Source organism: Hyaena hyaena, unplaced genomic scaffold (assembly GCF_003009895.1).
Source record: "Hyaena hyaena isolate Hyena2069 unplaced genomic scaffold, ASM300989v1 scaffold_107, whole genome shotgun sequence".
Lineage (NCBI taxonomy): Eukaryota > Metazoa > Chordata > Mammalia > Carnivora > Hyaenidae > Hyaena > Hyaena hyaena.
In genome coordinates this window covers 285,659-309,988 of record NW_024080739.1, presented here as the reverse complement: position 1 = coordinate 309,988, position 24,330 = coordinate 285,659, and the positions used below count along the sequence as shown (strand labels likewise).

Below are 24,330 nucleotides of genomic sequence, written 5' to 3'. Positions count from 1 at the left end.
CTAATATTGAAAGCCTGACTCCTTTTCATATCAACAATGTAAAAATATGGCCACCATTAGTTACCTATTATGAACCAGACGGTTTGTATGTTATCAATACTCCTCACCAAAATCTTTCAGATTATATATGATCTCTATTTTGATGAAGCTGATAAAGATTAAAAAACTTGTTAAAGGTCACAAACTTAGAAATTACCTCATTGCAAAGCTGCTACTTTTCTAACATATCTTAGAGTACTGATAGCAGGTAATCCCCAGAGCACATACATTTGTCCATTCATTTATTCAATAATTAATGATGCCTGTTTAGCTCAACTGAAAGCATTTGTTAAGATCACTAATACATGAAATGCAGCCTAAAGGTCATGATCATTCATTGTCCTTTTAATCATTTGTCTCTAAATCAGGCTAAGTGAACAGAAGACAGCATAACTGCACTAGCGCATAACTGTAATTATTTTAGTTTCCCAAATAACTTCTGCCGTGTTATGTCTTTCATTTTGAATTCACCACCATATGAGAACTGGCCTCGTGATAAACATTTTGATAGCCTTTACAAAACAGGAGGTCACACTGCCCTCTAATCCTGATGGTATCATTTACAAAGTTCTACTCATTAAGTTCCATCTGGAACTTAATATAAAATTTGTATTTTCACATCAGCTCAAAAATTTCCTTTTAAAGAAATCAAATAGAACCATACTATGTTTCCTTTTGTATGTCCTGGTTGTCACAAAATATAAAGTGATATGTTAATCTCATTACCAGTAAAATGTCTCACTTTAGGACCATTTGACTACCTTTCTTTCTCAAATGATTTCTAACCTCTTCTATAAATCCAGATATTAACTACTGTATCTTTGAAAGGAGTCAGGCAAAAAAGAAAGAAAATAATAAGGATACTATGATTCTCTACTCCTATACAGAATTCACCAAAAGATCCAGGCTTTTCACAAGTTCCAAGAATGTTTTCCTAAGAATACTATACATTAGCATTCAATTTAGGTTCAACATTATACTGTAAGCATAAGGTTCTCAAGAAACATTTAGATTCTGAGCACTATCCAAAAATTTTTGTGTGAAAGTTACATGAAACTTACATAAAAGAAATTACTACATATTCATCACATTATCAAAAACACACTCAAAACACAATTTGTTAACTGGGTGTTCCACAAAGTCATCATTAAGATCAGCAGTATGGGTAAACTAAACAAAAGAAATCCTCACCTGGAAACACATACAAACATTGCCATCCCAAAATCTGTAATAGGTCTAAAAAATAAACAATATCTTCAGTTTTTCTTCATGACAACACTTACGTTGTTTGCATATCTTTTTAAGATTTTACTTTTAAGTAATCTCTATAATCAACATGGGGCTCCAACTCACAGCCTCCAATAGTCACATGCTCTACCAAATAAGCCAGCCAGGTGCTCCCGTTTGTATATTTCACTGAGAAAGTTTTAAGTATGTAGGAAATAAACTGGGTATATCTGGAAGTTCAAGAATTGTTTGAAACCCTGTAATGACTTAAGATCTGAAAAAGTATAAATGTATGCATTCCTAATGACCAGAATTACTTCACATTAAAAGAACTAAATCCACTTTATGAATTTGTTAGCAATTTCTTATGTAGTTAGAAGCCCCTCTACCCATAAAAGTTTATTAAAATTTTAATTTATACTTTTCATAGAGTGAATCCCTCTGAGAGAGAGAGTGTGTGTGTGTAAAGTAGGCTCTTCGCCAGCACAGAGCCCAACAGAAGGCCTGAACTCAGGACCCTGAGCTGATATTCAGAAAGCCGACGCTTAATCCAGTGAGGCACCCAGGTGCTCCAAGAAGTTGTGTTTTTAACGGATAAACTACCATCAGATGTTCAACATAAAAATGTTGCATAGGGGCACCTGGGTGGCTCAGTCAGGTGAGCCATGGATTTCGGCTCAGGTCATAACCTCGCAGTTCCTGAGTTCCAGTCCCCATCCGACTTCCCGCTGTCACCACAGAGCCTACTTCAGATCCTCTGTCCCCCCCCCCCGTCCCTTCCCCGCTTGCACCCTCTCAAAAATAAACATTTTAAAAACTGGGGCGCCTGGGTGGCTCAGTCGGTTAAGCGGGTTAAGCGTCCGACTTCGGCTCAGGTCATGATCTCACAGTTCGTGGGTTCGAGCCCCACATCGGGATCTGTGCTGACAGCCAGCTCAGAGCCTGGAGCCTGTTTCAGATTCTATAGCTCCCTCTCTCTCTGACCTCCCCTGCTCACGCTGTCTCTGTCTCTCAAATTCTGTGACTCCCTCTCTCCCCTGCTCACGCTGTCTCTCTCTCAAAAATAAATAAAACATTTAAAAAAATTTAAAAAGCAGGCATAGCTTGTTAATTAAATTAGAAAAAATTATACAAGGTATTAACAAAGTACTAGAGTGGTTAATGTTATAAATATATAAGCACTATCATAAATAAAGCGTGAGAGAAGACATGAAGGGAACCCTGAGTCAGGGCTCCAGGTTGGTAATTGGTGTCTGCCACTCGTATATAAATGTTTTGGTGTGTGTTTCATCAATTCTGAATATATACAACCCACACTAAGATATTTTGCTCAAAACCCATAGAAGAATATTTGATATCTACTCACCTGAATTAATGAATGATTATCTTTAGAAAACGCCCAACTACCTGACGGCAAGAGACTAGCTTTTCCCACAGTTCTCCAGGATGAGGAGGGCGTCTCAGTACTAGGGCTGGGAAGATCACGTGACTCTCGCGCGAGTCAGCCCTGACGGAGACCTCGTGGGAATACGTCCGCAGAAAAGCGCACACTCAGTCCACGCCCACAAAGCGTGAGGCGGGCACTCCCAGCAGCCCGCCTCCGGAAGCCTGGAGCAGAAGCGAAGCTTCCCAGCGCCTCAGTCTGAGCGCCAGCAGCACGATCACGAAGGCAAGGAAGACACAGGAGACTGCAGCTACTGCCACCACCAAGTACAGCGCGAGGCGTGAGGCCTGAGGCGTCAGGGTCAGCTGGAGGCTGGACACTGCCCAGGTCAGCCAGGAAGTCTCGGATGCTGTCAGCCACGGCCACGGAGAGCGTGACGGTGGCCGAGAGAGGGGGCTGGCCGTAATCCTGCACGTAATCCTGCCGTAATCCTGCACCGCCTCCAGTAGACTCTGCTTGAGCGCATCTCTGTCCTGCAGGGCCCGCGCAGTGCGCCCCTCGCCCGTGTGCAGCCCCACCGCGGAGAGCCCTGGCTCGCTGGCCTTGAGCAGGCGGTAGGACAGCCAGGCGTTCTGGCCAGAGTCTCTCTCCACTGCCACCACCTTGGTCACCAGGTAGCCGGGCTCTGCGGATCGAGGCGCCAGCTCCACGCCCGTGGAAACGTCAGTGGAGAGGGTAGGGTACAGGATCTCTGGCACGTTGTCATTCTAGTCCACCACCAACAGGCTCAGAGACACATTGCTGCTGAGCGGAGGGTCGCCGTGTCGCGCGCCATCATTTGTAGCTGCAAGTCTTGGACCTCCTCATAGTCGAAGGAACGCAGCGCATACAGAATGCCAGTGTTGGAGTTGATGGAAATGTAGGAGAATAGCGGTGGTCCGGGGACAGTGTCCTCGGCTTGGAAGTAAGTGACCTGGGCGTTCTGTCCATAGTCCGGGTCGAAGGCAGTCACGGACACTATGGACACAACTCCTCTCGGGTTCTTTTCGATACAGGCGCAGTAGAGGGCGTCGGAGGCGGCGGGCCGTTGTCGTTGCTATCTGCTACTTTCAGTGAAATGTGAGTTTCTCTGTTACTGGCGATCACCGTGATGTAGCTAGGAACCTGTTCTCGGTCTAGGAGTGTGTCTGTCATTAAACTATAGTAATTTCCATAAGACTTTTCTAATTTAAATGGCACATTCCCTCGGATGAAACAGGTCACTTGTCCATTTCCCCTCCCTCCCGAGTCTTGATTATTTACATTTAAAAGGGCAATCAGTGTCCCTTTGGGAGAGTTTTCCAGAATGGAGCTGGAGAGAGAGGTGACATCTATTTCAGGATCGTTATCATTCACGTCCAATACTGTGTCCAGGATTTTGGCTCGTGCAGAATATCCTGCATCGTCCTTTGCTTTCACTTCCATCTCGTAGAATCCCTATTGCCCATGGTTCAGGCCCCCCACTGTTGAAATTGTCTCTAAATCATCACCCGGTTTGAAAACCTGGGCCGCCTTGTGGTCTACATAATGGAAGGAATACGTCACTTCCGCATTGGCTCCTCCATCAGAGTCTGGCGCTTACCAGAAGCAGCTTAGCGCCCACCACCACATTCTGTGGAACGCTCACCAGGTACTCAGACTGAGCAAATATTGCTGCGTTGTCATTCACATCAACTACCATCACACGAATTCACGCAGTGCCTGTACGGACTGGGTCACCCCCATCAGAGGCTGTGAGAACCAGGTGATGTAAAGCCGCCTTCTCTCGGTCCAAAGGGCGCTCCAAAACCAGTTCTGGATACTTGTTACCATCAGCTCCGCTTTGCACGTCCAAGGAGAAGTGAGTATTACTACTGAGTCCGTAGCTCTGAAGAGAGTTCTTTCCAATGTCTGGATTCCCAAGTGTGGGGAAGCAGAAACCGCAACTCGGTGGCTACGTTTTCACTCATTTTTATTTCTAATTCATCTTCCCGGAAATAGGGGGCATTACTGTTAATGTCTCTCACTTCTATCACTACACCATATATTTTTACTTAATCTTCCAACAGACTCATCAGATTTAATTGATACTTGAAGACACACACACACACCCGACAGAGCTCTTCCTTGTCTATCCCGCCTGCAGAGATCAGGCTGCCGCTGGGGAGGTTTAGAGCAAAAAGTTGAGTCCTACCTCTGGAGACTATACGGACTCCACGCTCCTCTAGTTGCTGAAGCTCCAACCCCAGGTCCTTGGTGATGTTGCCCACCCTAGAGTCTTTCTCCAGCTCCTCAGGAATTAAATAGTTAATTTGGGTGCATCTGGCTTCTCACAGAATCCCCAAGACAATTCTCAGCAGGACAAGCCCCTTGCAGTCCCCCTGCAGTCACTTAGAAATCATCAGTTTCCTCCAAGATTATTTCCACTTCTTCCCTTGACCACTGAAGTAAGGACCAGTTTTTCCAGTCTTCAGCATCCAACAAGTTTCTTCACAGTCCTGAGATTATTAGTTTCTATCTGTGCTTTGTGCTTCAGGCCCCTCCCGGACAAGCAGGAGGCAAGCAGGAACTCTGGTTTTCTCTCCCTGATTAGTGAACAGTGGCACTCAGAGTCCTAACCAGTTACTGCACAGTCTTTAACCCCAGGAAGGATTTTTGGGTTTTGTACCTTAAATAGCTCCACCTAACTGTTCTTCAAATAGGCATGGAAGTAGAGCCAACTAAAAAACTACAGTGATCCTTTTAATAGCAACTTCCATTAGCTTCTTTTTATTTCCCTAAAATTTTTCATACAGAGCCACTTTCCTGAGTTTATTTTCGGTAGCTGTAGGTGTATTCTCTCTTTTCCAATGAGCTTTTAATGAATTTGAAGTTTCTATACAAAGTAATTTTAACCTTATAATTATAGTTCACCTAATTTAATATCCCCACCCCAAAACAACACCTATTATATGACATCTCCCTAGGAGATTCTTGTTTTGAGAAATCATGTATAGAATAAACTTTTTTACTTGCTGTAATAGGTGGCATTTTTTTTACAGATTCTCAAATTTATTTATATAGGAGAACTATTTTAAAAGGTTGTTGACATTTAATATTCAAAACTTAAAATTTCACAATATGGAAACCTAAAAATAAGAAATGCAATTGTATACATTATCAGAAGCACACTGACAAGAAGTCAACTGAGTAAGACATTAACATTTTTAGGGCCGAATGGAAGCATTTCAACTTGCATTTACTGGAAATGAGGGTAGTACTTCACCACTTACTAATACATGTAATATAATGTATTAGTAAGGAATCACTTGGGAATTGAGAAAATTAGCAATCCAAATAATATTATAAACTTACCTTTTTCTGAGTAACAAACCCAATTCCAATTACTGAAAATGGTAATACATTTAAAAGCCCATCAAAATATAAGAAAAAAAATCTTGCTATTTGGCTTTCATGAATGTAAATGTTTAAATTCTGGGGAGAAGCATGCTTGGAAGGCATACCACAATGTATCTTTAAAACTGGGAGGAAATCTACATGAAGTTCTGAGAAAAGACTGGGAATAAAATTGACCTATTCAGTGGGATTCAAAGAATCCGTAACAAATGTACCTGAATAGTATCAAATCATTATTCTGTTCTTTTAAAAAAACCTTATTATTGTGCATTTTCCTCTCGCTTTGAAGTTATGAAGCAGCAGCCTTGGGCGCCTGGATAGCTCAGTTGGTTAAGCATCCAGACTTCAGCTCAGGTCATGATCTCTCAGTTTGAGAGTTCAAGTCCCACATCAGGCTCGGTGCTGACAGCTTGGAGCCTGGAGCTTACCTTGGATTCTGTTTCTCACTCTCTCTCTGCCCCTGCCCTGCTGATGCTCTGTCTCTCTCTCTCTCAAAAATAAATAAACATTTTTTTAAAAAGCAGCAGCCGTATATATTCAAGATATCAATGTTCTGAGAAAGAGAAATACCCACAGAAAGAAAACATTTATGCTTCAGTTCCAAATATTTCTGTGGCAATGGCATCATAATACCCACTTCTCACAGGAGATTTTTTTGAGTGTGGGTGGGTAAAGACTAGCAGGTGAAATTGTCAAAATATTTCAAAATACTTGAGGGCTAATAATGAAGGTACGGACCCACGCAAAAGGTATAGAAAATATTGAGTGAGCAAATGATAGAAGATATGATTTAACATTTTTTTGCCAAAGTACTGTTTGAAAATTAAAAACCAAACCTATAAACTCACATGAGCAGAAGCAGCAGCGTTAGAGCTTAATTTATCATTCTCCTTAGTTGCATTTATTACCAAAAAAGCTTCATTAGAGAGTTCTTGTTGGGGACCTATTTCTGACGTCATAGTTAGAAAATCAAGCCTTGTTTTCTGAGAATCGGAGGCAATGTACATATTGTAGGAATAAGGGAAAGTTCCCGGATCATAGGTGGGAGAAACTCCTGGTCCAGTCTTACAACAGAGACCAGGCTGAATGCAGTTCCAGGCAGTGGGGGTGATGGAGCATCGAAGGCGCAGGACAACCGCCAGAATCACCGCGAGGAGGAAGAGCACGGAGATCAAGGCCAAGGCCACCACCAGGTAAAACTGTAGCTCGGCCTGGGGGTCAGAGGCCTCCGGACGGTCGCTCACATCGAGCAATACTTCCTGTAGGCTGTCAGCGAACACCAGGTGCAGCGTGGCGGTGGCAGACAGGGGCGGCTGTCCCCCGTCCCGCACGGCGACCAGCAGGCGCTGGCGCGCCGCGTCCCGGTCGCCCAAAGCACGCGCAGTGCGCACCTCGCCCGTGCGCAGCCCCAGGCTGAAGAGTCCGGGCTCGCTGGCCTGCAGCACGTGGTACGACAGCCAGGCATTGTGTCCCGAGTCGGCGTCCACCGCCACCACCTTGGTGACCAGGTAGCCGGGCTGCGCGGCGCGCGGCACCGTGTCGAAGAGCGCCGAGCCGTCGGGCCCCAGCGCCGGGTACAGCACCCTGGGCGCGTTGTCGTTGCGGTCGCCCACCAACACGCGCAGGCTCACGTTGGCGCTGAGCGCTGGCGAGCCCTGGTCGCGCGCCTGCACCGTCAGCTCGAAGGCGCGCAGCTGCTCGTGATCGAAGGCGCGCTGCGCGAACACCACGCCGCTCTGCGTGTTCACGGACACGTGGGACGCCAGCGCCCGTGGCTCCAGGTCGCTGGCCACGATGGAGTAGGAGACGTGGCCGTTGGGCCCCAGGTCGGGGTCGGAGGCGCTGACTTGGGCGATGGAAGCACCTGGAGGATTGTTCTTGGCAATGTGGACCACATAGAACGCCTGTTCGAAAATGGGCGCATTGTCGTTGACATCTGTGATGTGCACAGTGATGCTTGAGCCAGAGGAAAGGGGCAGCTTTCCCCGGTGGGTGGCTGTGATGGTGACATTGTATGCAGGGGTCTTCTCCCGGTCCAGGGCCCCATCTGTTACAAGTTTGTAGTAATTATTGGCATAAGATTCAATTCTAAAAAGAACTTTTTCTTTTATGAGGCATGTGACCTCTCCATTTTCTCCCAAATCTTTGTCATGTGTCTTGAACAAAGCACTCTTTCCTGTTCTGTTATGGAACTTGACGCCGAAGCAAAAATGACCTCTGGGGCATTGTCATTCTCATCCAAAATTTCTATTATAATTTTACATTCAGTGGCCATGCCTCCACCATCCTTGGTATGGTTATACCATCATGGTATAACTACTACTGTTTTCAAAGTCTATAGGACCTTTGGATTTAATTTCTCCACTTTGATGGTCTAGCATAAACATATTTCCAATATCTCTTAGTGTTTTGAAAGAGTAGGTGATCTCTGCATTGATGCCCTCATCCTGATCAATCGTTGTCACCCTAGGCACAGAGGTACCTGAGGGCAAGTTCTCTGGAAGGCTAACTTGGTACACATTCTGACTGAACACTGGGGAGTTATCATTGGCATCTTGATCAGTTATCATTGACCTCAATCTTGATTTGAACGGTGCCACTTCGGACTGGGTCACCTCCATCCACTGTGGTCAGAACCAGAAGATGGAAGCTCCAGTGTTCCCGTCCAGTGGCTTCTCTGATATTAATTCTGGGGCATTCTTGCCTTCAGTCTTGTCTGTCACCATCAGAGAGAAATACTCATTATAGCTGAGTTGGTAACTGTGGAGAGAGTTTAGTCCTCCATCTGCATCTACAGCAGATTCCAAACCAAATCGAGATCCAAGAATTGCAAGCTCATTTTTAAAACAATGCTATTTTGGGGAAAATAAGGTGGATTGTCATTTATATCTTCTATCCTCACAGTTATGTGAAAAACATAGAGGATTCTCTGCCACAATCTCTAAGGGCACGACACACAGAGGGTTTTGGGGACAGAGCGACCCCCTATCTATTCTGTCAGTTACAAGTATGTTGCCATTCTCTGTGTTCACGGTAAAGTATTGTTTCTCTGCACTAACTCTGAAGTTGCGGGTCAGTAAATCCCGTACATGCAGCCCCAGGTCTTCAGCAAGGTTCCCTACCACTGAGCCCCTGGCCATTTCTTCCGGAATAGAGTAGCAGATCTGCTCAGAGAGCCCCCCACAGAACAAAGGCAGCAGGGAAGGAAAGAGTACTTGCTGCTGCCAGATATTGCTCCTCTGCTTCTCCCTGGTTCCCATCCTTTTCTGTGCTGCTGCAGCCTCGGATGTTAAGAGAAGATGCTTTACAAATTGTGTTTAAAGTATTTACTGCCGATACATAGAAAATGTCCTCAGTTTCAAGGCATCCCAGTCCGTATTCCAAAATCATTTGCTGAGCAGAGAGCCCATGTATGGGCTTCGTCTCCTTTCAGACTTGCTTCCGTGACTGCGCAGAAAATCACTTAGGTAGATCGTGGACTCCTGCTCTTGCAGAGCACTGGCCAACAGTGGTGCTCTGAGTCTACTTAGAAGACTGCAGTCCAAAGCCTTGTAAATAATGGGATTTGCCATTCTGACAGATTTGTTGGACTGAGGTATATGGAAAGAGGCAATGTATGAGTTTTGGATGTGTCTCTTTTCCAGTGTTTACTACCAAAGAAAATTCATTAGAGATTTGCTTCTATAGAAGAGCCATTAACCCGGTATGAGAAAAGTTTATCTTTTTCTAATCAGAGGCAATGCACATACTGGAAGAACAAGGCAAAGTCTTCTCTCCAGACTTAGAACAAAGACTACATGGTAAAATAGCCTCACCAAGTGATATAGGGAAATTTTTACAGTCATGCACTACCACCCATTATTATCTTCAATCTGATATGCAGATAATTTTCCTCCTTTTTCCAGAGGAAACTGGAGTAGAGTTCAAAGCTATATAGGGCATACTCAGGATGAGGTTGACCAAAGATATACAGTCTTCCTTGCTCTTTATAAAAGAAGATTTTGAAAAGGATTATCAAGCATTTTACACTTTCATTATAACAATATAAAAGTACCCCCTAGTAGGTTACCATAGGAATTTAATGACTTGCAAAAACATCAGAGTGTTTTATTTTTATACTTCTATTTAACTGGACCGCATGTTGTACCCTAACATAAGTTCATCACTACCTCTGAGTCAAAATAACCGTCTTCTTAATCTCAAGTTTCAAAGCTAACCTTTCCTTTTTGTTCTCCAAGATTTCAGTTGCCAGCTCCTAACCGTGACTGTGTTTAAAAAATATATATGGAACAACATCCCTCTCCCAGCAAATACTTCATATCCTTATATTCATCTAATTTCAAATCAAGTAAAATGCCTCAAGTCTATTTTCTTTTTAAAGTTTGAGAGAGAGACAGAGAGAGCCTACATGTGAGTGGGGGAAGGGCAGAGAGTGAGAAGGAGAGAGAGAGAAAAAATCTCAAGAAGGCTCCTTGCTGTCCGGGGGTTCGATCCTATGGACCATGAGATTGTGACCTGAGCTGAAACCAAGAGTCAGATGCTTAACCAAATGAACCAACCCTAAATCTGTTTTCTCAGGTTAGAATTCCATCGGCATAAATTTTATCCCCTACGTGCTTGAAACACTGTAACATTTTTCTAGACATCAAGAATGTCAAGCATCTATTGCAGGATTCCCCTTTCCTACAGTTGAAATTCTTTTTGCTGAAACATTAGACACTCAATTATAGCTAGATACATTAAGGTCAATTCCTAAATGAGAAAAGAAAACTTGAAAGGGAACATGAATATGTTCATAACCTGGCCAAACATCTAAAAGTGGTATGAGAGTGCTGAGCTGAACTGATTATGGAGATGATTCCTGTGTTCAAATATCCTCAGTAAGTCTCCTTTCCTCACTTGACTTTTCTAGAAATTGTTTCAGATAACATTACGTTATTAGGTAACTACCAGGGATTGAATAACAAGTTGGTTCTGAACATAAGGATTGAATATGCTTATAATACAAAATGACTTTTCAAAGAACATAAAAAGGAATCCATGACTCATAGGCATATTGAAAACAAAGAACAACAACAAAAAAGGAACGACAAATAGGAATACCAGATAAATGAGTCTCATAAAGTCCAAATATTCACAAACTATTCCACATTGGTAAACCTGAAAAATGTAAGCATGTTTAGCCAATCAGAAAATAACTTTTTGAGAAGCACTGGATCAAAATGATTTCTACAAGTGAATTTACTACATTTGAGAAATCTTGAACACATACACACACACTAAAGTATAAGTAAAAGAATAAAAGAAAATAATACCAGTTCAACAATTCAAAAATTTCTTCAGAACAATCGAATGACATCACTATAGAAACAGGAAAGATGTGTAGAACTTGAGAAAAAAGCTGTACTCTTCATTTCCACTCCCAAAAGAATCTAGTAGTAAAAAGGGAGTCAGTATATCTGTTTTGACACAGTTGAAATAATCAACATAATTGAAACATCACCACCCATCAAAAATCAAAATAGAATTTTCATACTCAGAGAAAAGCTTACATATGTAAATACTTACATGTAAGTGTCTGTATATATGTGTATATAGATATGGAAAAGAGCTACAGAGCATATGCCATTGAATCAACAATGGTCAAATTTGAACATTAGAAATAAATAATGGTAGAATAGAATTATAAATAGGTGGAGGCAATGTGAAGTTGTAACAAGCAAACAAATAAAAATTGTGAATCATTAATTTGAATCCTAACCAATTTACAGTGATAGCCACAAACACTGATGATAGAAAAATATTATTAAAATTTAACTTATATAAAGCAAGCCATGATAGCTGAACCAGACCTTTAGAATCAAAAGAAAATATGCCAAAGGGGGGATAAACTTTTCTGAAAACTGATAATTTGTTGAAAGATAAAGTAGGGGAACTCACATGTATTGCTCTAAACATGTATGAACTGAAAATATCTTCCCACCAAAAACACATTTTTGGGGTGCAAAAAAAGTCATTTAAAAAACTTGCACAGAGATACCAACTGGGAGACAGGTAATAAATCTCACCTGATTATTCGTGGAGTCAAATTTTTCTAAACCAGCAGCTGAATCTTCAGCTGTCAAGAGTGGCTCGCTTTTCTCACAGCTGTCCTGACTGATGAGCGTGTCCGCATAGTTGGGCTGAGGGAAGATTACATGACTCTTCCGAGAGTCTGAGGTGAGGGAGACCTCATGGGAATACGTCTGCAGGAAAGCTCGCACTCCGTCCACGCCCACAAAGTGCGAGGCGGGCATTCCAACCAACCCACCTTCTGAAGCCTGGAGCACACGTGACGCATGCCAGTGCCTCAGCCTGAGCGCCAGCAAAATGATCACAAAGGCGAGGAAGACGCAGGAGACTGCGGCCACTGCCACCACTAGGTAGAGTGTGAGGCCAGAATCGTGGGGATTGGCAGGAGACTCGAAGCTGCTTAGGTCAGCCAGGACATCTGGAATGCTGTCAGCCACCACCACGGTGAGCATGACAGTGGCTGAGAGAGGGGGCTGGCCGTGGTCCTGCACTGCCACCACCAGGCTCTGCTTCAGCGCATCTCTGTCTAGTATGGCCCGTGCAGTGCGCACCTCGCCCGTGTGCAGCCCCACCGCGAAAAGCCCTGGCTCGCTGGCCTTGAGCAGGCGGTAGGACAGCCAGGCATTCTGGCCAGAGTCTCTGTCCACCGCCACCACCTTGGTCACCAGGTAGCCGGGCTCTGCGGACCGGGGCGCCAGCTCCACGCCTGTGGAACCGTCGGTGGGGAGGGTGGGGTACAGGATCTCTGGTACATTGTCATTCTGGTCCAGCACAAATATGCTCACAGACACGTTGCTGCTGAGTGGTGGGTTCCCACTGTCCAATGCAGTCACCCACAGTTGCACGTCACGGAACTGTTCATAGTCAAAGGAGCGCAGCGCATATAGGGTGCCCGTGTCTGAGTTGATAGACACATAGGAGGATAAAGGTGCTCCCTGCAGGGTATCCTCCACCAGGGAATAAGTGACTCGGGAGTTTTCATTGCTGTCTAGGTCGCGTGCCATCACTGAGAAGAAAGAAGCTCCTCTGGGGTTGTTTTCAGGAATGAAGACAGAGTATGAGGACTCAGCAAAAGTGGGTGGGTTATCATTGTCATCTGCGACATTCAGTGAAATGTGAGTTTCTGTAGACAAGGGAGGACGTCCCTGATCTGTGGCTATCAAGGTTATATTATAGCTGTGGACCTGCTCCCTGTCCAGCACTCTGTTTGTTATCAATTTGTAATAATTTCCATAAGTCTTTTGTAATTTAAAAGGCAGACTGTTAGGAACGAAACATGAGACTTGACCATTTTCTCCAGAGTCTTGATCTTGCACATTTAGAAGAGCAATAACTGTACCTGGAGGAGAGTTTTCCAGCACTGAATTACTAGAAGATGTGATAGTTATTTCTGGAGCATTATCATTCACATCCACAACTGTGATCAATATCTTAGCTGTGGTTGAGAGACCTCCACCATCTTGGCCTTGGACTTCCATCTCATAAAATCTGTGTTTCTCAAAATCCAGAGACCCTCGTATAAAAACTTCTCCAGTTTGAGAATCCAACTGGAATATTTCAGAAGCTTTGCTTTCCATATTCTGGAATGAAAACACCACTTCCCCATTGATTCCCTCATCTGGATCAGTTGCATTTACCATGAGAACCCGAGTTCCAGAGCTGAGGTTTTCAGGAATACTCACTTGATATACAGACTGTGTAAACTTTGGTGTGTGGTCATTTACATCAAGGACCACCACACGAATGGCAACAGCACCCTGGTGGATGGGATTTCCTCCATCGAAAGCTGTGAGGAGGAGATGGTGAGCAGCTTCTTTTTCCCGGTCCAGACTCCCCTCCAGCACTAGTTCAGGACTCTTGGCCCCATCCGTTCCACCTCGCATTTGCAAAGAAAAGTAACTATTAGGATTGAGTTGGTAGCGCTGGAGAGAGTTCATTCCTACATCTGGATCTCTAGCGTTAGGAAGGGGAAATTTCGATCCTGGAGTTGCGTGCTCACTGACTTTTATCTCTATTTCCGCCTCCTGGAAGCTGGGGGCATTATCATTAACATCCAGTATTTCCACCTCCACTCCGTAAATCTTCAGGGTATCTTCCACAAGTATCTCTATATTTAAAAAACAGGAGGACAGTGTCTCACAGAGCTCCTCCCGATCTAACCTACCTGCAGTGATCAAGCTGCCACTTCGCGGATTCAGAGCGAAAAGCTGCATCCTGCCTCTGGAGATGATGCGGACTCCGCGTTCCGCCAGCTCCCAGGGTTCCAGCCCCAGGTCCTTGGAAATATTGCCCACGAAGAAGCCTTTATCTGTCTCTTCGGGCACCGAGTACCGGATGTGCCCTGCCCCAGCCTCCTGTAGCGTCCTCAGGAAAATGTATAGTAGGATCAGCCCGTTGCGGTCCAGACGCAGTAGCCGATTCCCCATGGCAGTAAGCTGAGCCTATATTCCCTGGTTTCTTGGGCTGTTTCGTTCTGAATCAGCTTATGTATCTATGAGGTTCTAGGATGACTGCATCCAGAATATATCAGAGAGCGAAACTTTAATTTTCCAGCATCAGGATCTGTAAGTATCCTGCTTTGTGTTGTAGAGATTGGGGAGGGAGGGACGGCAGCTTGAGCTTCCCATTCCCTGATTGGTGAAGAGCGGCGCCTAGAGCCAAATTTTATTATTGCAACAAGTAAGAAAAACCCAACTAATGTGTCTGTTCCAGAAGTTATTACACACCTCTTCAAGCATTGTAAAACTGAAAATTGCACACAATAAAGGGGTATATAATGTGATGTTGAAAGTTTACTAAGAGCCTTTAATAAAAGGGATAATTATTAAAAGGGCTTGTTTAATTTTTAAAAATGTTTTCAAATACTATTGAAACTGAACAAACTGCAGGTTAGACTTGCTTCCTATGGATTTTTACCAACTGAAGGGAATAGTATTTATGGATGTGGAACTAACTTGGTTCCAAAAAAATCATCAGAGCGCATGACTAAAATTCTTACCAATATTTTTTTATTGAGTAAAAGATGAAACATTTGAGGAAATTTGAATATTAGGTCTGTCATTTAAAAAATACCATGATATAAAAATAGATTTGTGTTCCATAACCTTAGCTAGTAAGTATTCTCCTTGATGAAAAATTTGCCTGAGATTTCTATATATTCTACCTTAAATTGTATAGAAGGACTGCAGCACTGTAAACTTTAGTCTAAATGACATCGATAGGTTTAACCTATATTTATTTTAGGAATTTCATTGAGAGATTCAATCTAGAATCATATTTATTTATTTTAATTTTAATGTTTATTCATTTTTGAGAGACAGAGACAGAGCACAAGCAGGTGCAGGCATAAAGAGAGGGAGACACAGAATCCGAAGCAGGCTCCAGGCTCTGAGCTGTCCGCACAGAGCTCTATACGGGGCTGGAACTGATGAACGGTGAGATCATGACCTGAGCCAAAGTCTGACACTTAACTGACTGAGCCACCCAGACACCCCTACCTTTTCATTTTTAAGTAAGATCTACACAATCAAGAGTCACATGCTCTACCAACAGAGCCAGCCAGGCACTCATGAATCTAGAATCTTTAAACAACAATGCTCCAGTGGAATATATTGCATTAGAATATGAAAAGCATTATTTTAAATACTTACCTGTTTAAAAGTCTTCTTATCTGCTTCAAGACTAGGAGTTAAAATGCTAGTCATTAGTCCTGAGGGGTTATCTTTGTTGAAAATATCTTGTGTGGCTGGAAAATGATCAACAGATGTAAGAAAATTAAACCCTGGAATAGTTTGATCCCCGGGCACACACAAATTATAGGTATAGGGCAACCTTCCTTCACTGTAGTTGCCAGTAATTTCCGGTCCAGACTTGGAGCACAAAACAGACCCAAAGCGGCCCCAGGTGGTGGGGCTGGAGGAGCGGCGCAGGCGCAGGGCAATCGCCAGAATCACCGCGAGGAGGAAGAGCACGGAGATCAAGGCCAAGGCCACCACCAGGTAAAACTGCAGCTCGGCCTGGGGGTCAGAGGCCTCCGGACGGTCGCCGATATCGGGCAGTACTTCCTGTAGGCTGTCAGCGAACACCAGGTGCAGCGTGGCGGTGGCAGACAGGGGCGGCTGTCCCCCGTCCCGCACGGCGACCAGCAGGCGCTGGCGCGCCGCGTCCCGGTCGCCCAAAGCACGCGCAGTGCGCACCTCGCCCGTGCGCAGCCCCAGGCTGAAGAGTCCGGGCTCGCTGGCCTGCAGCACGTGGTACGACAGCCAGGCATTGTGTCCCGAGTCGGCGTCCACCGCCACCACCTTGGTGACCAGGTAGCCGGGCTGCGCGGCGCGCGGCACCGTGTCGAAGAGCGCCGAGCCGTCGGGCCCCAGCGCCGGGTACAGCACCCTGGGCGCGTTGTCGTTGCGGTCGCCCACCAACACGCGCAGGCTCACGTTGGCGCTGAGCGCTGGCGAGCCCTGGTCGCGCGCCTGCACCGTCAGCTCGAAGGCGCGCAGCTGCTCGTGATCGAAGGCGCGCTGCGCGAACACCACGCCGCTCTGCGTGTTCACGGACACGTGGGACGCCAGCGCCCGTGGCTCCAGGTCGCTGGCCACGATGGAGTAGGAGACGTGGCCGTTGGGCCCCAGGTCGGGGTCCGAGGCGATGACTTGTGCGATAGATGCTTCAGTAGGATTGTTCTCCGCCACGGGGACCATGTAAGAAGGCTGTTCGAAAACCGGCGCGGTGATGTGCAAAGTGATGACAGTGCTGGAGGAGAGGGGCGGATTACCCCTGTCAGTGGCTGTTACGGTGACGTTGTATTCCGGAGTCTGCTCTCGGTCTAGCGGTCCATCTGTCACCAGCTTGTTGTAATTATTAGATGAAGAATGAATCTTAAATGGAATATCTCTATTTAAATTACAAGTGACTTCTCCATTTTCCCCAGAATCCTGGTCCTGTGTTTTGAAGAGAGCCACAACCATTCCTGGATGGGAATCCTCTAAAATTTGATCAGAGAGAGAAGTAATGATTATTTCAGGGATGTTGTCATTTTCATCTAGAACTTCTATGATTACTTTACATTGTGTAGAGAGGGACCCTCGGTCCTTTGCTTCTACATCCAGGGTATATCTTTCTACTTCTTCAAAATCCAAGGACTGATGAGTTATAACGTCTACTGTGGCAGAATCCAGAGAGAACATGTGCTGGGCTTTATTAGCCACACCAAGGAATGAGTAGGTGATCTCTGCGTTGAAGCCTTCTTCTTGGTCAGTGGCACTCACCTTCACCCACTGAGGTGCCTAGGGGTATACCTTCCCTGAAGACTGACCCTGTACATATTTTGGCTGAACACTGGGGGGTTATCTTTGGCATCCACCACCAGGATTCGGATCTGAGCTGTGCTGCTTAGTGGTGAACTTCCATTGTCAAATGCTGTCAGCAGCAGATGATGAGAGCTTTGTGTTTCCTGGTCCAGGGTCTTCTTCAGTACTAATTCTGGATATTTGCCACCACCGGGATTGTCTTTCACCATCAAGGAGAAGTACTCATTAGGGCTTAGTTGGTATTTGCTCAGTGAATTCGTACTAATATCAGGATCTTTTGCAGACTCAAGAATTGTTCCCATCCCCGGAGAGACAGATTCACTGATTTCTAAATTTATTTCATCTTTATGGAATTGTGGGGCATGGTCATTAATATCCTCAACAACCACAATGATATGAAAAATACTTAAAGGGTTTTCCATCATGGCTTCCAACTGCAATTCACATCTTCTCTGCAGATCTCCTCGTGGTCCATTCGGTCCTTCACTAGTAAGTCCCCGCTCTCCGTGTCTACGTTGAAAAGCAGCTTCTCCGTGCTGACTCACAGCTTGCGAACCGACATGTCCACGACACTGAGCCTGAGATCCTTGGTGAGGTTCCCCACCACCGAACCCTTGGCTAGTTCCTCGGGAATCGAGTAGCGGATCTGCTCGCAGAGCGCGGGGTAGAACAAAGGTAGTAGGAAGAGAAACAGTACCTGGCGCCTGCCGGCCTGGCGCCTCTGAGCGCAGCTCCCTCCCATTGCGCGCTCTAGTTCTCGCTGGGTCCCAGTCTTTCCAGCTGGAGAAGGTGCACACTATCGCACTGGTAGCACTCGGCCCAGAACATACAGACCCCCAGTGTTAGGGCTGGGAATCTGTGTGTGCTGGGGAGAGTCTGCGCAGCCAGGGGCCCCAGTGTGTATCCAGTTCCTTCACTCTGCGTTGTTGACTGAGCAGGGAAACCCAGGCTAGAGGCTGAAGAATCCTGGGCAACAGCACTTGCCCTGTACTGGCCAACAGCAGCGCCCAGAGGCTTTGTGTGGAACCACAATCTAGTTTTTTCTATTTCAGGAAATCTTGTTAAAATGTAAGATGATAACAGCTAATATCCTGAATGTTATTTCTCAATGTTTTCATTTTCATTGTGAAACATGTTTCATGTGATCAAAATCATCATGTTTTATATGTTAAGATTTTCATAGACTTGGAATAGATAAAAGTACTTCTTTCAAAATTCAAAAAAGCACAAAAGAATATAAAATGTAAAGTAGCTCTTCCACCCAATGGCCCATTGCTATCCAGTTCTTCCATCCAGAGGTAACCACTGTTGTTCCTTTTAAAAAGTAATTATCCACAAAAGCAAGTACTGAAGATAAGCAAAAATCTTATTGTCAATTGTAGCTTATATTTAGCTAGAAAGTATTAATCCATCTCTCACATTTAGGAATTAGAAGGTTGTCATTCCCATATTCATTAAATTCACCCAGGGTGTTCTGTGCTGCTTTCAAAGAATATTGAATATCACTTGGTTCTTGGTTACAATAACTACCATGTAAAAAGAGTAGTTTTTTAAAAACTGTATTTTTCAGAACAGAATTATTTAGAGAGATGCATAATAATTTTGACTCCCAAAGACAGATTTAAGAAGACTATTTCAATGATTTAGGTAATAACTATGACCCTAAAGGATGTGTTCTCCTTTGTTCAGACCTATTGTTGAACAAATGTTGGATGACATGAAAAAAATCATAGTCTAAGTATTTTGAGACTCATTAAGATATTCTTGGATTTTACGCTACCGTATTAGTTTAGAAGAATATTAGTTATATGTTAAAAGATATCAAATCAAATGCATCACCATCTTCACTAAAGTAAATAGCCACATGAATAATTCTACTGATCATTTAGAATACTTTTGTGTACTTCTCTGCTTATATTCGGTCTCCCACAGAAATGACATTTCTTTCTTGTCCTAGCTTATTTGGACACTTAATTTCAGAGTTTTCATAAAACCAGATTGGTCTTTTTAAAAAGCTTCTAAAATTCCCTTGGACTCATCTTTTGCTCCTGTTCTTGGGAACACGGTCTCCACCAAAAGATATTTTTTCAGCCCTATTATTTGGAGGATTTAACAAAAAACGCTGATAGCATAACCCAAATTTGCTTAATTTAACCTTCCATACATTATTTAGCATCCCTACTGAGCAAGGAAAGTCAAATTAAAATGCTGTCTTCCACATAACAGTATGAAATTAGAATCACAAGCAGAAAGGATGCTGCACTGTTACGGGGGCGCCTGGGTGGCTCCGTAGGCTCAGCATCTGACTCTTGATTTTGGCTCAGGTCATGAAATTAGAGTTCATGGGCCTGAGCCCCACGTTGGGCTCTGCATTGACAGTGTGGCGCCTGCTTGGGATTCTCTCTCCCTCTCTCTTTGCCCCTCCACAGCTCTCTCTCTCTCAAAATAAATCAACTTTTTCTAAAAGAAAAGAATGCTGCATTGTTACTAATTATGATTACACTTGGAAAATTTTAAGCACACATTGTTAATAGAATATTAATGAAAAACTTAACTCTCTCTAGGAAGTATATTCAACTGTAATTATCACTGCAAGGTATAGTTTGAAAAATAAAACCACAAAGGGGTATTGCTCTTCTCACTGGGAAGAACAACACTGAAGAGTCTGTTCACTATTTCCAGTGAAGTTAATGCATTTGTCTCTAATATTCACCTATTTTTACCAGACCTGCCTTCAAAACAACAGCTAAGGTTGCCTAAAAGGCTAGGATTCAGCATGCGGCCAAGAGAAGTGCACATAAATTGACAGACACTTATGGAAGGACTCTCAGGAATTGTCAGTACTGTACTCAACAAAACTATAAAATAGAAAGCTCTGCAAAATCATAACAGCCTTGTGACCATAGGCCTTCACTGACATTGACATTAGGTGAGTATTTACCAGAAAATAAAAATATATCAGTATTAATAACCATCAAATTCTACTCTTCAATGTCTCAGCAAAAAACAAATATTGAAATGGAGGGAAAAGTGAAAAAATAAAGACCAAAATTTTCTATCATAATGCTAAACCTAAAAGTAAAACCAATTATAATTCTTAAAAGAAAAAGAGTAAAACCGGAACTCACTGGAACCCAAGGGGTATCTTCTACTGGTAACTTCGAATCATCTAACAAAGACAAAGGATCCTTTTTCTCAAAGCTCTCATGGCTAATGAGCATGTCGGCGTAGTTGGGCTGGGGGAAGATCACGTGACTCTCCCGAGAGTCCGCTGTGAGTGAAACCTCATGGGAATAAGTCTGCAAGAAAGCCCGTACCCCTTCCACGCCCGCAAAGTGGGAGGCAGACACACCCACTGGCCCGCCTCCTAAAGCTTCGAGCTGACGCGATGCATGCCAGCGCCTCAGCCTGAGAGCCAGTAGCACGATTACAAAAGCGAGGAAGACGCAGGAAACTATGGCTACCGCCAAGACCAGGTATAGAGTTAGTGCTGAAGCTTCGGAATCATGTGGGACTTCTAGGCTGCCCAGGTCAGCCAGGAAATCTGGGATGCTGTCAGCAATGGCCACAGTGAGTGTGACGGTGGCCGAGAGAGGGGGCTGGCCGTGGTCCTGCACTGCTATCACCAGGCTCTGCTTGAGCGCATCTCTGTCTAGCACAGCCCGTGCAGTGCGCACTTCGCCCGTATGCAGCCCCACCGCGAAGAGCCCTGGCTCGCTGGCCTTGAGCAGGCGGTAGGACAGCCACGCATTCTGACCCGAGTCTTTGTCAACCGCCACCACCTTAGTGACCAGATAGCCGGACTCTGCAGAACGGGGTGCCAGCTCCATACCCGTGTAACTGTCGGTGGGGAGGGTGGGGTACAGGATCTCTGGTGCGTTGTCATTCTGGTCCAGCAGGAATATGCTCACAGAAACATTGCTGCTGAGTGGTGGGTCCCCACTGTCAGTGGCAATCACCTGAATTTGTACATCGTGAAATTGCTCATAGTCGAAAGTTTGCAATGCATACAGGACTCCTGTGTCAGAGTTTATGGAGATGTAGGAGGATAGAGGTGCTTCCTGGAAAGTGTCTTCAGCTAGAGAGTAAATAATCTGAGCATTCTCTTTGCTGTCTGGGTCTAGTGCAGTCACAGAGAAGATGGAGGCACCTCTGGGGTTGTTCTCCGGGATACAGGTGAAGTAGGAGATGTGGGAAAATGTAGGTGGATTATCATTAATGTCTGCCACTTGCAGGGTGAAGTGGGTTTCTGTTAATAGGGGTGGATTTCCTCCATCTGTGGCTGTCACTGTGATATTGTAAAAGGATACCTGCTCCCTGTCAAGGGTTCTGTGTGTCACCAGTCTATAATAATTGTCAATGGATTTCTCTAACTTAAATGGTAGATTCCCTGGTATAGAACAGGTGACTTGTCCATTCTGCCCAGAGTCTGGATCATGCACGTTTAAAAGTGCTACAACAGTTCCCAGAGGTGAGTCTTCCATCAGGGGACTAAAAAGAGATGTGATGGTCACCTCTGGATTGTTGTCGTTTACATCTTCTACTGTAATCAATACTTTTGCCATTGCACTATATGCTCCTCCATCTTCTGCTTGTATTTCTAATTCATAGAAATCCGTTTCTTCATAGTCTAGATTTTCTGATAATTTTATTTCCCCAGTATTTTTGTTTAGTTGGAATTTCAACAATTTGTCAGGAATGAATTTTCGGAATGAATATGTCACTTCTCCATTGACTCCTTCATCCCTGTCTATGGCAGTGACAGTAAGCAGCTGTGTGCCCACAGGCAAGTTCTCCAGAATACTCACTCGGTATTCTGGCAAGGTAAAGACTGGTGCGTTGTCATTTGCATCGAAGACAGTCACACTGATGAGAACCGTACCAGATAGGAGAGGATCACCCCCATCAGAGGCAGTGAGGACCAGGTGGTGCATTGCCTCTTCCTCACGATCCAGGGCATGCTGCAGCACCAGCTCCGGGTATTTGACGCCACTGGCATGACTCTGAACTGCTAAGGAGAAGTGCTTATTGGAGCTGAGTTGGTAGCTCTGAAGGGAGTTCACACCCACATCCGGATCTACAGCTTCCAGGAGAGGAAAACGCATTCCTGGAGCAACATTTTCATTAATTTTCACCTCTACACTTTCTGCTTGGAATTTTGGAGCATTATCATTGATATCAGTTACTTCTATTTCTATCCCAAAAAGTTTCACCCGATCTTCCACAAGAATGTTAAAATTCACCAGACACCATGCGCTCTGAGCACAGAGCTCCTCTCGGTCTATCCTGCCTGCTGTGACCAAAGTGCCGCTTCGCGGGTTTAGAGCGAAAAGCTGCGTCCTACCTCTGGAGACGATGCGGACTCCCGGCTCTGCCAGCTCCCAGGGCTCCAGTCCCAGGTCCTTGGAGATGTTGCCGACGAAAGAGCCTTTCTCTAACTCCTCAGGAACGGAGTAGCGGATCTGCCGGGCTTCAGCCTCCCATGACAAGCCGAGGAAAAGACAAAACAAAACCAGCGCTTTGCGGGTGGAGTGGTTCCTTTTAGCAGCCATTGTTGTCGGGTCAAGGAATTCTGTCCAAGTACTCATGCAGCACGTTGTGTATTCTAACGATTCTTTTTTCTTTTCTCTGGCTGCTGGGAGCCTCTGTAGCATAAGCACCTTAAATTCTGGAGTGAGTTTCGCTGCAGCCCTGGAGCCGGTTTGTAGGAACTGAGGAGCTTTGCGTAGTCAGAGCCCTGAGAATCGGGATTGAGCGCTGGCTGTGTTTCTCTCCTAGTGGACAAACAGCGGCGCTCAGAGTCCGGAGAAGTTACTGCAACCACTATGTGTGCAATGGAAAACAAACGCTACTCTTTATTGGATCTTTTATTTGACAATATTTCTTTGGTTTCTCTACTACTTGTAGGTTTCTTACTGGGTAGAATAAATGGAAAGTACTATGAAATATTAAATGAAAATAACTGGTCATATATATGTATTTGTAACACTTTCTGAGTAGAAACGTATCCACTGATAGCTATATTAATTTTGTGTAAAAAGTTTTCAAATTATTCTTTTCTAAAATAGTTTTATTGAGCCTCCATGAACAGTTTTGAAAACAATGTTTTTTTTATTATAGGCATATATAATTAGAAGTTAATTTGACCTATTTAAATGAATTAAGTAACCACAAACTAAAAGGAATATAACATGTTTGTGTTGTAACGGGAAGAAAAATATAAGAATTTCAAGCTACAATTTTTAAAAACAGAATAGAGATGTAGGTTTTTTTTTACAGTAAGTACTTACTCAAATAATCTGTTTTAATCAGAGCACTGATGCCAGTATAAACAATGTCTTCTTCTGGCATTTTGTATGGAACCCCACAGTGAAGTGGTTCAGACATCTTCAGTTCTATGTGCCCATCAACCAGCAGAAGTTCTCTCCCCAAACGAGGAGTATAGAGGTTCACATCTTTTATACAGAGAACACACTGTGCAGGACCGTTTATGTCACTATGCCTCCAAAGTGTGGAACTCTTCAAAGATTTTATAATTTGTCCTCAAAGATTTTACATTAGACAATCAGAGACAGAGACTGAGTGCAAAAGGCAGTGATAGGTCATTTGCTTTGTTGGAAATTCATAATCTTGCAATATAGAGGAAAAAGTTAGGAAAGATACAATATGAGCTCCAAGAAAAGATAAATAAATAGAAGAAGAAAGCCAGAAGAACCAAAAGCTGAAGAGGTAAATTCCTCTGGGGTGGTTATTATTAAGTTCTGGAGAGCACAGAAACCTTGGCAATGGTTTTGATTCATCTCCCAAGGCAAATACATATATCTATAACTTTGCATAGAATTTCAGAAACTTGTGGATTTGCTCACCATCTCCCCTCAAATGCTT

The 24,330-nt window shown here is 44.2% G+C and overlaps 2 protein-coding genes and 1 pseudogene across 11 annotated transcripts in view; all 3 read right to left on the bottom strand.

Annotated features, from left to right (window-relative positions):
• Nucleotides 1-8,634, bottom strand: part of LOC120234363 — a 65,769-nt pseudogene extending 57,135 nt beyond the window's left edge.
• Nucleotides 1-24,330, bottom strand: part of LOC120234347 (protocadherin gamma-C4) — a 179,925-nt gene that overhangs the window by 64,648 nt on the left and 90,947 nt on the right. The window contains exon 1 of one of the 10 annotated variants that reach the window (XM_039236152.1): nt 20,574-23,225. The exons of 8 other annotated variants lie outside the window; for them this stretch is intronic. In XM_039236152.1, coding sequence (XP_039092083.1) covers nt 20,574-23,099 — 2,526 coding nt within the window. In that variant the 5' untranslated portion in view covers nt 23,100-23,225. Of the gene's footprint in view, nt 1-12,132; nt 14,714-20,573; nt 23,226-24,330 lie in introns of those variants that run through there. One more of the 10 variants, XM_039236155.1, reaches the window with a different exon arrangement.
• Nucleotides 15,672-18,630, bottom strand: LOC120234349 (protocadherin gamma-B7-like). The gene is given in 4 exon segments (XM_039236173.1): nt 15,672-17,409; nt 17,411-17,437; nt 17,439-17,899; nt 17,902-18,630. Coding segments are annotated over 4 exon segments (2,409 nt in total). The 5' UTR covers nt 18,188-18,630; the 3' UTR covers nt 15,672-15,774.